General features: G+C 38.3%; 1 protein-coding gene across 1 annotated transcript in view; it reads left to right on the top strand.

Annotated features, from left to right (window-relative positions):
• The window catches only part of FRMD3 (FERM domain containing 3), a 140,718-nt gene that overhangs the window by 93,740 nt on the left and 33,310 nt on the right, over positions 1-13,668 (top strand). Inside the window, exons 5-6 of the mRNA XM_056325495.1 lie at positions 4,159-4,256; positions 5,484-5,607. Of these exons, the coding sequence (XP_056181470.1) occupies positions 4,159-4,256; positions 5,484-5,607 (222 nt within the window). The remainder of the gene's footprint in view (positions 1-4,158; positions 4,257-5,483; positions 5,608-13,668) is intronic.

A 13,668-nucleotide genomic window follows, 5' to 3' on the forward strand; every position in this document is an offset into this window, starting at 1 on the left:
CCTCTGTATTGCAAATGGATAATAGATGAAAATGAGGTTATTCCAATGATAGACATTCGTGAGTGTAAGCACTGAAGCATACATTTACTAGCTTGCTGGTAAGACCGAATACTTAGGGCTGTAAATCAGGCTATAAAGTTGTGCCAAGGCCTGGAAAAAACAGCTGTGGTGGAAAGACGTGAGAAACAGCAAAATCAGATCTGATATTGCAACTTATTTTTCTAAGTGTAGCCAATCTGAACTACATGGATAACCCTTACTGAATTCAGGAGTGAGGTGAGCATTCATAGGTTCTTGCTGAACTGGGACATAAATGACTCTGTCAGGATTACAGGAAGTGTCTGATGTTGAGCCAACCTTTGGTAAAGCTTGCGACACTGGTGTTCAGTCCATTGTGCATGCTTCTCCTTCATTTGAAAGAACTTGTCTTAGTCTTGTTCCAGACTGCCCTTCTTACTTTGAAGATGAACAGAATCCCGTGCAGGTTGTTGTGTTAGTGGTCTCTGAAAAACACAGTCAGGCTCTGATTCTGCTCTGCATGCATCTGCCCTTCTAAGTGCAAGTGCTTCCCTAGTGTCCCAGCTAACAATTTCTCCAGTCGCCACTGTGAACTATGCTCTGTGCCTCTTTCCCTCTCTTGATGGCTGCCTTTTTTCTTGGAGGTGTTTCTTTGTTCTTTTTTTTTTTTTTTTTTTTTCATTATACTCAGAAGCAAAATAGTTCTTTGAAAGTGCAAGTTTGAACCATTTCATTAAGGATTTCAGTGGTCAAATGCATGCAGTAACTCAATAGGAAAGAACCTTAGTGACAGAAAAAATAAACTCCAGTATTTTTATTTAAAAAATTATCGGTGTAATAGAAAGGTATGTGAACAATTTAAGAGACAACCCCCCTGCCCCTCAAAGCCAATTGCAGCAACAAACCCCCTTTCACATAAGGTAGGAAAACCAGAGCTCCTTCCTCTGACTAGCAAGTACTAGGAATTATATATTTTAAAGCAAAGACACGTGAATAACATCTATGGCCCACATCTGTGACAGAAGCTAGCCTATGTGATGGCTTGTGTTCAGCTCTGTCATCCCAGGGTGATCACTGGGAGGAAATCCTATCTGAGGCACAGATATTCTTTTCCCTAAAATAATATCTTATGTGCTGGTTTGGTTATATATCCTCAGTTTACTCGAATTTTTTTTCTGTTAACATACCTCACAGCAAAAGATCGTGTGTTCCTGATTGTTACAGAAAGGAAATATTTCCTGGTATGTTAGGGAGACAAGACAATGAAAAATGTGTTATTTTGAAGTTCCAGAAAAATTATAACAGAAATTTTCTGCAATTCTAAAATCCTGATTTATTTTTTTTGAACTCTGAACAAGTTGCAGAGCCAGTGATTTAGCTGAATGGGATGGATAATAATACATTTGTATTAGCTTCATGTAATTGACAAAAGTGCATATATTGACAATATAGATTGAAAAAGTATATATTATTTTTTATTGTAATGAAGCTAACTTTGGGGGGTATTTTTTGACAAGTTTTAGTAGTTTCATATTGCAAATAGGCTTAAGCAAGAAACTAGTTTAAAACTTGTATTTATTCCTGTTTCATTTCTTTCTGGGGAAAATAAACATTTGTTTAATATTAGCTCAGACAACTGAGACTGTTACAGATGCAGAAATTTAGTAACGGCATTGAGGATCTTTGATCGATCCTGGTCAGCAGCAAAATATTTACTTAAAAATGCCACAGGTCTGCACATTCCCACCCAAGCTCCTATGTTCATCTATATAGAATTTTGGTGGGATGCATAGAAATGAGGTTTTGCCCTCATTCTAAGTTTTTTTTTGTTGATGCTTTGTTCTTGATCTTAAATGCTGGTGTAGTATCTTAATGACCCATCATGAACTGTTGCATTTATGGCTGTCCCCCTATATTAAAAAAAGGAAAAGGTTTTGAAACCTAGTGAATTCATGTATGTTTTTTTCAGGTTTATTCTCATAAAATAACCATACTGGGGGGCAGGGGAACTCCCTGCCACCTCACTCCAGGAATCTTAACTTGTGATTTATTGCATAGCATTTGAAAGAGAGAGTAAGAGAGAGGCTGCCTGACTCTTGAATAGGTGCTTTGAGTCAATTCTTGAAGATTTTCCTTTCTCCCTGGTCTCTGAAGATAATGGTCTGTGCTATATGGTCAAAGTGGACAGCGCTGCTGCCTAATTCTGTTACATGGGAGAGAATTTCATGAAAAACTATTCTTTCTTTTTGTAAATACCAAAATATTCATAGAAAAGTAACTGTTTATAGGATTTGCTTCTATCCATACAGCTGGAGAATTGGACATGGCATGATGCTGAGACTTCAGATTCTTAGTTCTCATCTCAGTCCCACATCTGCAAATGTAGGACAGGATCAGTGGGTTAATATGCTTTCCCAGGAGCTTATGTACTTTGTATATCATTATAGTAATTTTCAAACTCAGAACTCACCTATGTGCAGTGTTGCTAGAGGTCTGTTGACCTTACAGCTCAGCTAACAAGCTGCACTGTGAAATGCCCTTTCACAGGTGGCTCTTTTTTGGCACTTCTGAAAAGGTGAACTCAGTTTGGCCTGAAGTTAATGGTCACTCTGGAGAACGACAACCTGATTTTTCACCCTGGAGAGACTTACTAAAAAGTTTTAGGATGGAGACTGCTCATTTGCCTAGGTTATGTATGGTATTTGCATCAAGATACTGAGCTTTTTCCAGTAGCCTGTCATTGCAGGTTAAGAATTTTTAATGGATTTCACTGAGGCCTTCAGTACACCCTGATATGCATACCTGTACTGTAGCAGTACAAAATTATGGAACGGAATTAGTGAGCTGTTAGTGGACACTGATTACAGGAAAAAAATAGGGATTGAAAAATAGTAACAAAAAAAGACCTTGAAGTGCAAGGTGCTGGTAGAAACTTGTAATACTGTTGAGTGAAGGGATGCATTCACAATGAGAACAAATTGCTTCTCTCAATGATAATTGCATTTATGTAGCATTTATTAAACAATCCAAGGAAAGGAGGTAAATTTCTCTTGCCCTTCAGATAATACTTCCAGTCTTGCTCAAACTAGAACTCACTGTAAGCTTTGGTTAAGCTACTTGGCACAGGAGCTCACGGTCCACACAGAACCAGGTAGCTTGGGCAAAATGCATCTGACATCAGTGTTATTCATAAAGCACATTTTTATTGGCTACACTGTAGCTCAAGGCTAGAGAGGACTGGCAGCATCAGGGAATGTCCTGAAGGTCTGCAGAAGCCACAGAGTTTGATAATGTGCTTGAGCTCGTTGACTTTATGTGGCTAAAGCAATGCCTAAATGGTTTATTTTCCTGGAGGGATTAAGCTGCTGAATGGTGCAGCTGTAGCCAGCCTGGTGGCTGGGAAAGGAGCTGCAAACGTGTCGCTGGGCTGTGAGTCGCTCCATCTCTGGGAGGCTTGCTTTCCAGGGGAGGAAGCGAGAGAAAAAGCAATGGCGTGGCCGCTTCGCCTCCCTCCTGCTATCGGAAATAATGCTGTTCGGTGGTAGGAGGCGGAGGGCAGGGAGAAGGAGCCTTTTGTTTCTTCTCCCCAGTTCTTCTGGAGGCAGAGCAGCTCAGAGGAATTGGAGAGGTTCCCTCCAGGCAGATCCCCTATGCCTGCCACCCCTCTGGGCCTCAGGCAGTTGCTTCTGTCTCAAAAATTAATCTAGGATTCTTCACAGACTGAAAAAAGAAAAGGAAGGTAATCCTCTCCACTGTGGTAACGTGCTATTTTGACTATAGCAACAGAAGGATTTCCTTGTGTAAACCTGTATTCAATGAGAGTTCAAACAAACTTACATTACTGTCTTTTATTTCACCTTACCAATAAGCATTGTAACAGCTGTACATTTTAAACAAAGTACTCTCCGTGCTAGCGCTTAGTGGGTTGTTGTTGCTTCTGCTGTCATTATTTTATTGTTACTGAGAAGAATCTCTTGTCTTACATTTAATTTTTGTAGTCATGCTTTGCCTCTTTTTCCTGCCATTTAAGGTAGCAAGAGAGCGATCCAGAATAGTTACACAGCTGGTTTCACACTAATAAGTTAAATCTGTTACAAAAAGATGCCACATAATTTCCTATTTTTTTAAATTGTATTTCAGATACCTCTTATATCTACAAATAAAAAGAGACATTTTCCATGGCCGTCTGCTGTGTTCTTTTTCGGATGCTGCCTACCTGGGTGCCTGTATTGTCCAAGGTAAGTACAAGCAGCAGGCTTTTTTAAATACTTAACTCATAGGTGTGTTCATCATAAAGAGAAACTCAAAACTGTTGTGGGAATATAGCTAGCAGGATGTACTTTTTTTTTTTTTTTTGTAGTTGTAGTTTCCCTGCACTGACACCACTGTAAAAATGTTCTATGTGATTCAGCCCTTTAGCCAACTAAAACCAAACTGTAACTTTAAAAAAAATATTAAAAAATGGGTTGTCTTAGTATTTAAGTGAAAAAGTATGGCATCAATGTTTGATATCTGTTCTAAACAAAGCAAAGTTCTGTTCTGAATCATGAAGGTAAATGTAGCCTATTCCATTTGAACTAAGCAGGGAAAAGTGTCGTTCAGTGCCCTTTCTTACGGTAAAGAAGAACTGTGTGATAATGGAATCTATGGCAAAAACAGTAGACTTAATTCAAGGAGAAAGGCCTTTTCCCCCCCCTTCCTATTTTTTATTCTCCCTCTCTCCCTCCCTGTCATTTCCTTAGTGCCAAATTCAGGTATATGTCTTGGGTTGCACACAGAGAACCAGTTAGCTAGATATCTGATTAGAGATGTCGTATATGTAGAAATCCCCTTCATTCTGCCTTAAAATGAATCAAGGACTTACTGCATTATAAGGTAGTGTATCCAAACCATGATTGAGCCTAGACCTTATTAAAGGAGGCTTATTTCGAAAATTAAGACACCAAATGCCATGTTTGGGTAACTAAGTGATGCATCCTTTAGAAGAGGAATCAAATACTGTGGGCCACCTTAAATAATATTACAGCCTGTGCTTCTCTGCCAGAACAGAAATAAACCAGTCCATATTGGTGAGGATAAATTGGTGTAAAAAGCAGTAGAATCTGGGGAGCGTTGTTTTAGTTCTGCCTGGTACCAGAATGACACGTATTCAAAGGGGGAACATTACCTATGCCTCTCTTCTACAGAGCACATTTCTGCCACAGAAAATAGTTTAGGACTGCTAATTACTGCTGCATTTAATCAACCATGAACTTCACTTGACACTCATTGATGCAGTGGCAGTTACAAATTTTGTCCTTTCAGTTAACTGTCAATTCTTCAGCATAGCATTTCTTGAGAGATGCTGGATTTTTTCCAGTCATGGAAGTGTCTTGAATTACACTGTATTAACTGACTTTTTTTCCTTGTTAAATAATGTTGCGATTGCATTTTTCTGTTTTGTTTTGTATTTCGGATCTGTTTAGCTGAGCTTGGTGATTATGATCCTGATGAACACCCAGAGAATTACATCAGCGACTTTAAGATTTTTCCCAAGCAGTCACAAAAACTCGAGAAGAAAATAGCTGAAATGCATAAAAATGAATTCAGGTAATTTAGAATGCTGTTTGGTAAAGAGACAGTGAAGAAATACTTTTATCTGTTTCCAGATAGTGTATGTTAATTTAGGAGGGTTTGTTCCTTGGATTATAATAGATATTCTACCAATATACTGTCTAATATGCCCTATTTGAAAATGCGGTTTCAGCGTAGTGGGTTTTCTTTTCCTGTTAACCTTCGTTAATCAATATGTAGGCCTGGTGAGCTGCTCCTAACTAGCATCATGAGTGCGGTTTTGTTTGACGAGTAGAAGAGTAACTTTCATTTAGCGGTCACATGTCTTTGACTGTGAAATTTCTCTTTGTAGTGCAATTATAAAATTCTTGATAGCTATTGACCTGACGGAAACTGTAATTAAGTTATTTTATCTGTAGGTTGTTAACATAGTGGTGAATTGCAGAGAAATGTATTTAAATAACTTCTTTGAAAGACTAAGGAGGTGAGATTCAGAACTCTGCATGCTCTTTTTGTGTCCTAAACTTTTAACAGTGTGACAAAGGGGAATCAAAAAAGATAGATTAATCAATCTTTTGGTTTCAAAGTTGACTGTGTCCCTAAGCATAGCCTTTCAGCAGAGAAGTAGCAGTGTGTTGTGCAACTCTACCCTCTTCTGGATTGTCAGCGAATGACACACACAGCAGTCGGTGACGGTAACTTGCATGATGCCCTAGTCACTTTGTATGTCCTCAGACAGTCCTCGGAAAACTTGGAGAGGCATAGGATGTGCAGAAAATCAAATGAAAGGAAACGATTAATTACATAAAGTGGACGAGTAACTTTTATTCGGAGATTACAAGGCCCTTTGCCCTTGCTTAAAACCCTGTGTTTTGTTTTCATGTTGCAATATATGTAAATGGTTTGCTTAAGTGTATGAATACTATTTATACAAAAGTTAGATTGGGAGACACCAAATTGCAGGCGAGGAATGAAAAATGCCATTTTAGAGGTGTTAAAGCTTAAATCACTTTTTTCCAGAAGCCTATCAAATATTTTGTTCAACCAAAATGCAGCATTCATGACAGTAAGCTTGCCAGTATTAATGTCTTCTCTTTTTTCCTTCCTGAAGCCTATATGCTTTGCTTATATTTCATGCAGCAAAACAATGCTTTCAATGGCACAGCGGTGTCTAATATTTTTAGAGCAGTCCAAGCTGCATTGTACATAGACCCACAGAAACCCATAGCCTTTTAAAAAAGAAAGCAGAATTTCTCTTACTTTCAGTATTGTTCTATACAGTGGCTGCAGATTTCCAAAAGATAAATTCAACTTTTAAAACCCAAGATCTTTCATCAGTTAAGCCAAGGCACAATTGAAAATATTTTGATCAATTCAGTCTTTCAAGGAACAGGCTAGTCCTTTATTTAAAGTTAGGAGAAGAGAAGGAAGGGTGGTTAACAAAGCTGGTGTTCTTTGTGTTTCATAGCCCTGAGAGAGATGTATTTGTCTGTGTTGTTTTTTAACTTTGTGCATTAATTCTGCCCATCCATTGTGACTTTAATCTGCTAGTTCCTCTTCTATGAATAACCAGACACATTTTTTAACTCATTTTTAACCCCCCTTTGTGTCCTAAGAAGTGTGATGCTTCTGATCCTGCGACAGTAAATGTTACAAGCCTTCGCTCAGTTCCCTCTGGGATTCTCCTAGTCATGGACTCCTCCCTTCAAGGGCTGCTCGGCATGTGAGGATGTCCTCTGAATTTCTTCTGTAGTCTTGATGGGGGATGCTGTTTATTATTGCCTTTTGGAAATCAGGTGTATCAACCCAGCTTCTTTTGCCTGTGGATCTGCTGATTCCTGCAAAGAACTCCAGGAGGTGTTTGAGGCATAACTGCACACTTACATGTGTATGTTCCATAATCCCTTTCTATTCTAGATTTTACCAATTCGTATGTTATGGATGTTAGGCCCAGTGGCTTATGCTCTTTGCAGCCCTCAGGGGCTATTTTCTTTCTTTTCTGTTTTCTTTCACTTATGTCAGCATCTGGTGTGCCTTACCTATCTGTCTGGTTTCAGAGCTGTCTGTAGCTACTATCTGGAAATTTTCCACTGCAGCTCTGTCTTGCCAAAATTGATTGTTCTATTGCATTTTTTACATCAGACATTCACTAGTCACACAGAAATGTGACTTTTCTGGATATTTAATTCCATGGATCGCTATTCTAGGAGTACAAATTAATAAAATATATCTGTCATAGAAGTATCTATATATAGAGAGGTCTAGTGCTAGACGATTGGATTTCTGTATCTAGCTGGAAATAATCCTTCATATGAATTTATATCAAATTGTATGCCCTTTAACAGAACATTTGCTACTCTGAAAAAATTCCCTGGCTTTTGAAAGATACCTGTCAGCTAGAGCTTCCTGAGTCCAGATACCTGAAAATACATAGATTTCCAAAGAGAAGATCCACCTAAATCCCTATCAAGGGAATTTATATTTGTAGGATTCATGGGGCTTTTTTTGTTGTTTTTTTTTTTTTTTAAAGGACTCAGTGGTTGAAAATAAAGAGATTTTTTTTGTGTCCCGCTTGAAAACTAATGATCCGTTTTTACTTATTTCTAATGTGAAATATTGTGCTATGTATTTTATATGAAAGTATTATGTAAACAGTCATGAATTTATCTGAAAGCACTATGCAAACATTAACTTTGCCCAGTAAATTATAGAGTTATATGACCTGTTCAAATGCCTGTTTCCCATGCTGACCTCGTATGGAAGTTATTTAGTATTGCTTGGGATGGCAGCTGTGGATGCAGGCTCAGGGCGGTTAAGTGCTACTGAATTGGCTGTCATCTCCATTGTCTGTATCAAATATTCCAGCTTTTGCAGAAGTCATATATGGGAGAACATCTTTTGGGAGAAGAAAAAGTTTCCTCTAAGGGCATGAAATCACTGCCATGTTCTGCTATTAACTGTCTCAAAAGCAATGTAAACTTTTAAGCTAAAGGGTAGTATTTTCTTGAAAACCAGAGTAGCAAATTAATGCTTGTTTTTGGTCCGAGCAAAATGAAAGGTGGTGTTTAAATTTGATTGGAAAGGCATATCATATTTTTATCCTTTGCTGCATCGTCTATACTGCAACTGCTTGGTGGGGGTTTAAGCACTTTTAACTTTCCTCTCCTGCTTTGTTTTACTGTATTCCCTTCACCACACTATCAGTTACCATGGGTGCTCAGACTCAGGTGCCAGGAGGAGTACAGGATTTCCCAGTCTCTGCTGATCGGGCTCTTCAGCTCTCGTGCAGGCATAGAGCTGTCAGGGGAGCCACTGGCAAGTATAACAACATGTTACCATCAGAGTACATTCTGGGAGGCTGTCCTAGAAGATTTGGCAAGGACTGCTGGAAAATGCTTCTCTTTGTGGGTGTTAATATCATTTAGCCAAGATTAAAGGGACTTCTTGCATTCTGTTGAATACATTAAAAAGTGCTAAAACTAAATTCCCGTTTAGCAAGTCCAGAATAAGGTGGGTCTTGTATTTCATTTAGGATCTTCCTGTAATTAAAATTACATGTTATCTGCTTTTATGCATTTAATGCTGGCAGCACACTCATCTACACTTTATATCTAGCTTCTTGTACTACCCTAATCACATTGATATCTAATGTCCTTGTACACATGAAAGGAATCTGATCAGAAGGACGTATGGCATGCTTTAAAACTTGCAAGTCATGTTACGGGAGACAGAGGCTGCTTTGCTGGGGACCGAGGATCTGTTGAGGTTTACATGGAGTGGAAGGGGGAGTTTGGAAAAGAGCAGGACTTGGCCTACAGCAAGGATAGCTGACTTCTAGGCCTAAGGAGCCAAAGTCTTTGTAGTTTTCAGCTATACAAAGCATACCAAAGACTTTGGAGAGCAGAGGAGGATGGTGATGTGTACAGGGAGTTCATAGGCAGATAGTGGTGGCTGCTGCTCTGCGTCCCACCTACATTACAGCCCTGGGTGGCATTGAATGTCCACTTCATTTCAGCCTTGATAGGCCCTGCTGGTTCCTTTACAGTTTCCCAGTGTTGGCATTTAGGTTTATCCATCAGGCTGTATGTTGGCACATGTCACTGTGACTTCAAAATTACCTAATTCTCTCTAATTTAGAAGACTGGTATTAAAATGACGTTGTGTTAGCTGTAATAAATGAACAATTTGTTTTTAATCTGCTGTATTTTCCTGGTGTATTCTTTCACTCCGTACATTCTTGTCAGTTGTAATTTGACTGTATTAGAAAGATGGCTGGAATTTATATTTATTGGAAGTTTGAAATAACAGGTTCTCCCAGTCACCTTGTCCTTTCCCTGAAAAATGATGTATGTGTTGCTTTCCTCAAAGCTTTGTTCTTTTGAACTATTTCTTTTCTTACAGAAGTGTGCTTAAAACCAATTAAAATTAAGGAACTATACTTGTAACTATGGATGCGCTTACTAGAAATTGTAAGAGCGAGATAATTTTTGTTGGGATTGGCATTTGCATGGCACAGAGAGTATTTCCAGAAGCTTTAAGGTGAGGAACAGCTTTACCTGAGCATATTTTAATGGAAGGTGCAGTTGTAGCAGTAACATAGAGAGAGGAACTTCACAGACAAAACAGGTGTTTTCCCTCCTCTTTTCCTGAAAGTTTATCTGATAAAATGAAAAATTGAAAAGATCAATATATGTGATATTTCTTTTAATGAGAATTCCAAGAAATATTCAGTAGAAAGGATAATCTGCTTGAATTGGAGAAGGTAGCGGCTTTTGTTGTAACTGATAATTTTTTAGCTTTAGGGAAGATTTATTCTGTGTGTGCGTGTGTGTGTGTATGTGCATGTACCTTCCCCATTTCCCCACACTGGGAAGAGCGGTCGTAATCATGAACCCCAAATGTGGTTGTTTTCCTTACCAAGCTACCTGTCTCATGGTGAGGTTTGGGTTCACACTCTGCATATTTAGCGTACTGCTGAATTCAAATGGCAGTGTGAATTTCCACAGTGTAAGGATTTCCCTCCCCACGTCTTCTTTATTTGGGAGGAGGCTTTACAAGCTAGGTCTGTCTGGACCAGAAAGATGAATCTACTGTGGTATTGAAAACACATAGCTCAGTAGAGGTCTCTGTATCATGGGAATAGATTATAAATTAATAACAGGTAAATTAAAACTGCTTCTGTTTTGTAAATATATTCTGTCTGTTGAATAGAGTTAGAGCTGTCTGTGTCACTGATCAATTAATGAAGTAAAGGTGAAATACAAATACCTAAACACAGACTTCAGAGATACCATATCAGCCTGATCTCTTAAGGCACACAAGTAATTTAAAACGTTCTGGTAGAAGGAGTTATATAAGTGGGACATATCATTACAATATGCATGGTGTAAAATTAACCCCCTAAGCATTTAACAGACTCAATAAATGAGTTTGATTACTATTTTAAAGTGATTATTCAGGTTTTTCTCATCCTAGGATTCTATCTGAGGGAAGAAACAATTATGCAGTACAAGTTAAAATTTATATTTGTCTTCTGCAGTTTTCTATGTTCCAGAAACACTTCAGCAATTCAGCTACCTGCCGGGTGATAAGGGTCTGTTTTCATATGCAAACCCATTTAAAGGCTTTTAACTCCCTGATGCTGGTGGCCCTGGCAATTCGCAGAGGAGCAGTGCTGCTGCCTGGGCAACGTACAAAGCCTGGCCTCACTGTTCTGACAAACTGACTCACATCCTACAATGCAATTCCACTTAACAGTGTCTTAATGTTGAAATTATCACACCATCATGCTATTGTCTCCAGTACAACTGAAATGGGGAATTCTAGGAGATTTATATTTCAATACTACATAGACCTCCTTAGCACCTTCATTGTGATCAAGAACAGTAGCGGACAGGATGTACTTAAAACCAACTCCACTGTCTCATGTCCTGAGCTCAAATGAAAAGTAAACTATGCAAGACCTTTAGCACTATAATTGTATAGCAGTTGGTGTCTCAGCCACCTCTGAAAAGATTTAAAGAAACAACAGCAAAACCTCAGCTATGTGGTAAGCAGTTCCGTGATCAGTATATAGTGTAGCTAAACATGTTGATTTGTTCTGACGAATTCTGGATTTTTTTTATTTTTTTTTTTAGGTTAAAAGGAAACGCAGGTAACCCTGTACAAGATCTGGGATATAACAAGGAGAATGTTTCATAGATGGAGGTACTTCCTGAAATAGTCACTGTGGTCTCTCCTGAGACTGCAGTGAAGCATGTCCACAGTAGCGAGGCAGAGCAAAGGGTGCCTTTGGTGGCATCTCTTTGATGGAGGCTGAGCCTATGTTGTTTAAAGCTTTATGGCTGGCACTGGTTTGTGTGGAGGTGAATATGCAATGTTTCTAGAGGCCAGATCATTATGTACATACTTTCTCTTTGAATTAATTAAATTGAAATGCCCTACAGACCATAAATATCCAGAAATTAATCATACATGGGGCACGCTCAAATACAGTATTGCTATTGTATTCTGCAGCAAGTAACTTTGTTTAACATAGAGATGAGGCACAAAGGTGGACATTAATTTTCCCTTTTATTAATATTATTAGTATGCTAATGGTATCTCACAGCCCATTATCACTCAGTAAGAGAATTAGAAAAGATAGATGGAGTGACTTTACTAAGGTCATTCAGAAATCAAGAGACCAAAAATAGCATTGAAAATGCTTTCTTTGCTGTTATTGTTGTATAGTCTTCTCTGTTTGTTAAAAGAAATCAGTCCTCAATCTTTTGCAATCTCATCCTTGACTTTCACTAAGCTTCACTGCTTCTGTATGGAACAGATACACACCTCAAAGGAAAGGTATGAAGGGGAGAAAATTTTAGAGTGAATTCGTGTGAGCAGCCAACAAAAGGAGATCATTGCTGTGGCACACCCTGGAAGTATTCCGTGTTGAGCTTCCTGGCCTTTGAAGTGCTTCAGAGTTGGGGGCCCTGTGGGGAATAAACAGAGCTTGTACATCCGCTAGCGTGTACTTCTTATGAGCCTAAAGGAAAAAACAGACTGTGTTGCAGACCTCTCAGTCTTCTATTAAAGACTTGGTTTCATTAAAATTTTATTAGGAACTTTTGCAATGATTGATTCCTAGGTTGAATCATTAATCCATAGCTAATGACTATGGAGCTTTAATTTCACAAGTATTCCACATTTTATTATTTGTATAGTGTACAGAAACTTTTCCTTGTAATGGTTTTTTACTGGTCCTGTTCAAAACTTTTGGCATGCTGCAGCTGGGTGCTATAGTGGCTGCGACATATGGAAAGGGAATACATCTTCCACTGCATGCTGAATACTTACTGAAAAATTTGGGAAGTCATGTAAGATCAAAAGACGTGAATACACTGACAGAGATCTGACTTTCTTGAGAGAACTGAGTTACAAAACAGCAAAGATATGTGGTCTAAATATTCCCTTTTTTCCACTGTTGAAACACTTGCATAGGTAAGGAAACTAAATTTTTTTATAAGGCTGTTTGATGCATGTGTAAATCTTAAAGGCTTTTTAACAAAGACAGAGGCATAGCTAATGTTAAATCAGTGATGGATAAAAAAATACTGGCTTTGCTGATTGGATTTGCTGTAGTTACATTTTTATTTACTAAGGGAAATTCCATTACTAAGTTACAGATAAAAAGCATGTTATCAAGGCTTGAATATTAATCTTTTGATAAGGGATGAATGAGGATTTTTAAATTTTATATTGCCCTTGACTCTTCTGCTTTGTGTTGTTTTTTTAAGGCTTTGCTCAGTAGCCATTTGATTAGCCTGTAATACGATAAGTTCAAACTTGTCCACATCTTCTGCTTTTTTTCCAAGTACCACAGCTTGTTCCACTTGATGTACGCAAAGGTAGCATGGGTTTAGAGGATATAAGGGGGGAGAGCATATTAATTCTTTTTTAATGTGCCTCTTTAATTATAATTGCAATTTAATTTTTTTTTTACTTTTGGAAATGTCAAAACCCCTAAATTACATTGTTCCAAATTGTCACTTTTTGGTCCTTTCAAACCAGAAGACTGACTGCTTTCCTTTGGATCAGTAAAGGGAGGTGGGAAAA

The sequence above is a fragment of the Falco biarmicus genome, chromosome Z, assembly GCF_023638135.1.
Source record: "Falco biarmicus isolate bFalBia1 chromosome Z, bFalBia1.pri, whole genome shotgun sequence".
NCBI classification, from domain to species: Eukaryota; Metazoa; Chordata; class Aves; order Falconiformes; family Falconidae; genus Falco; species Falco biarmicus.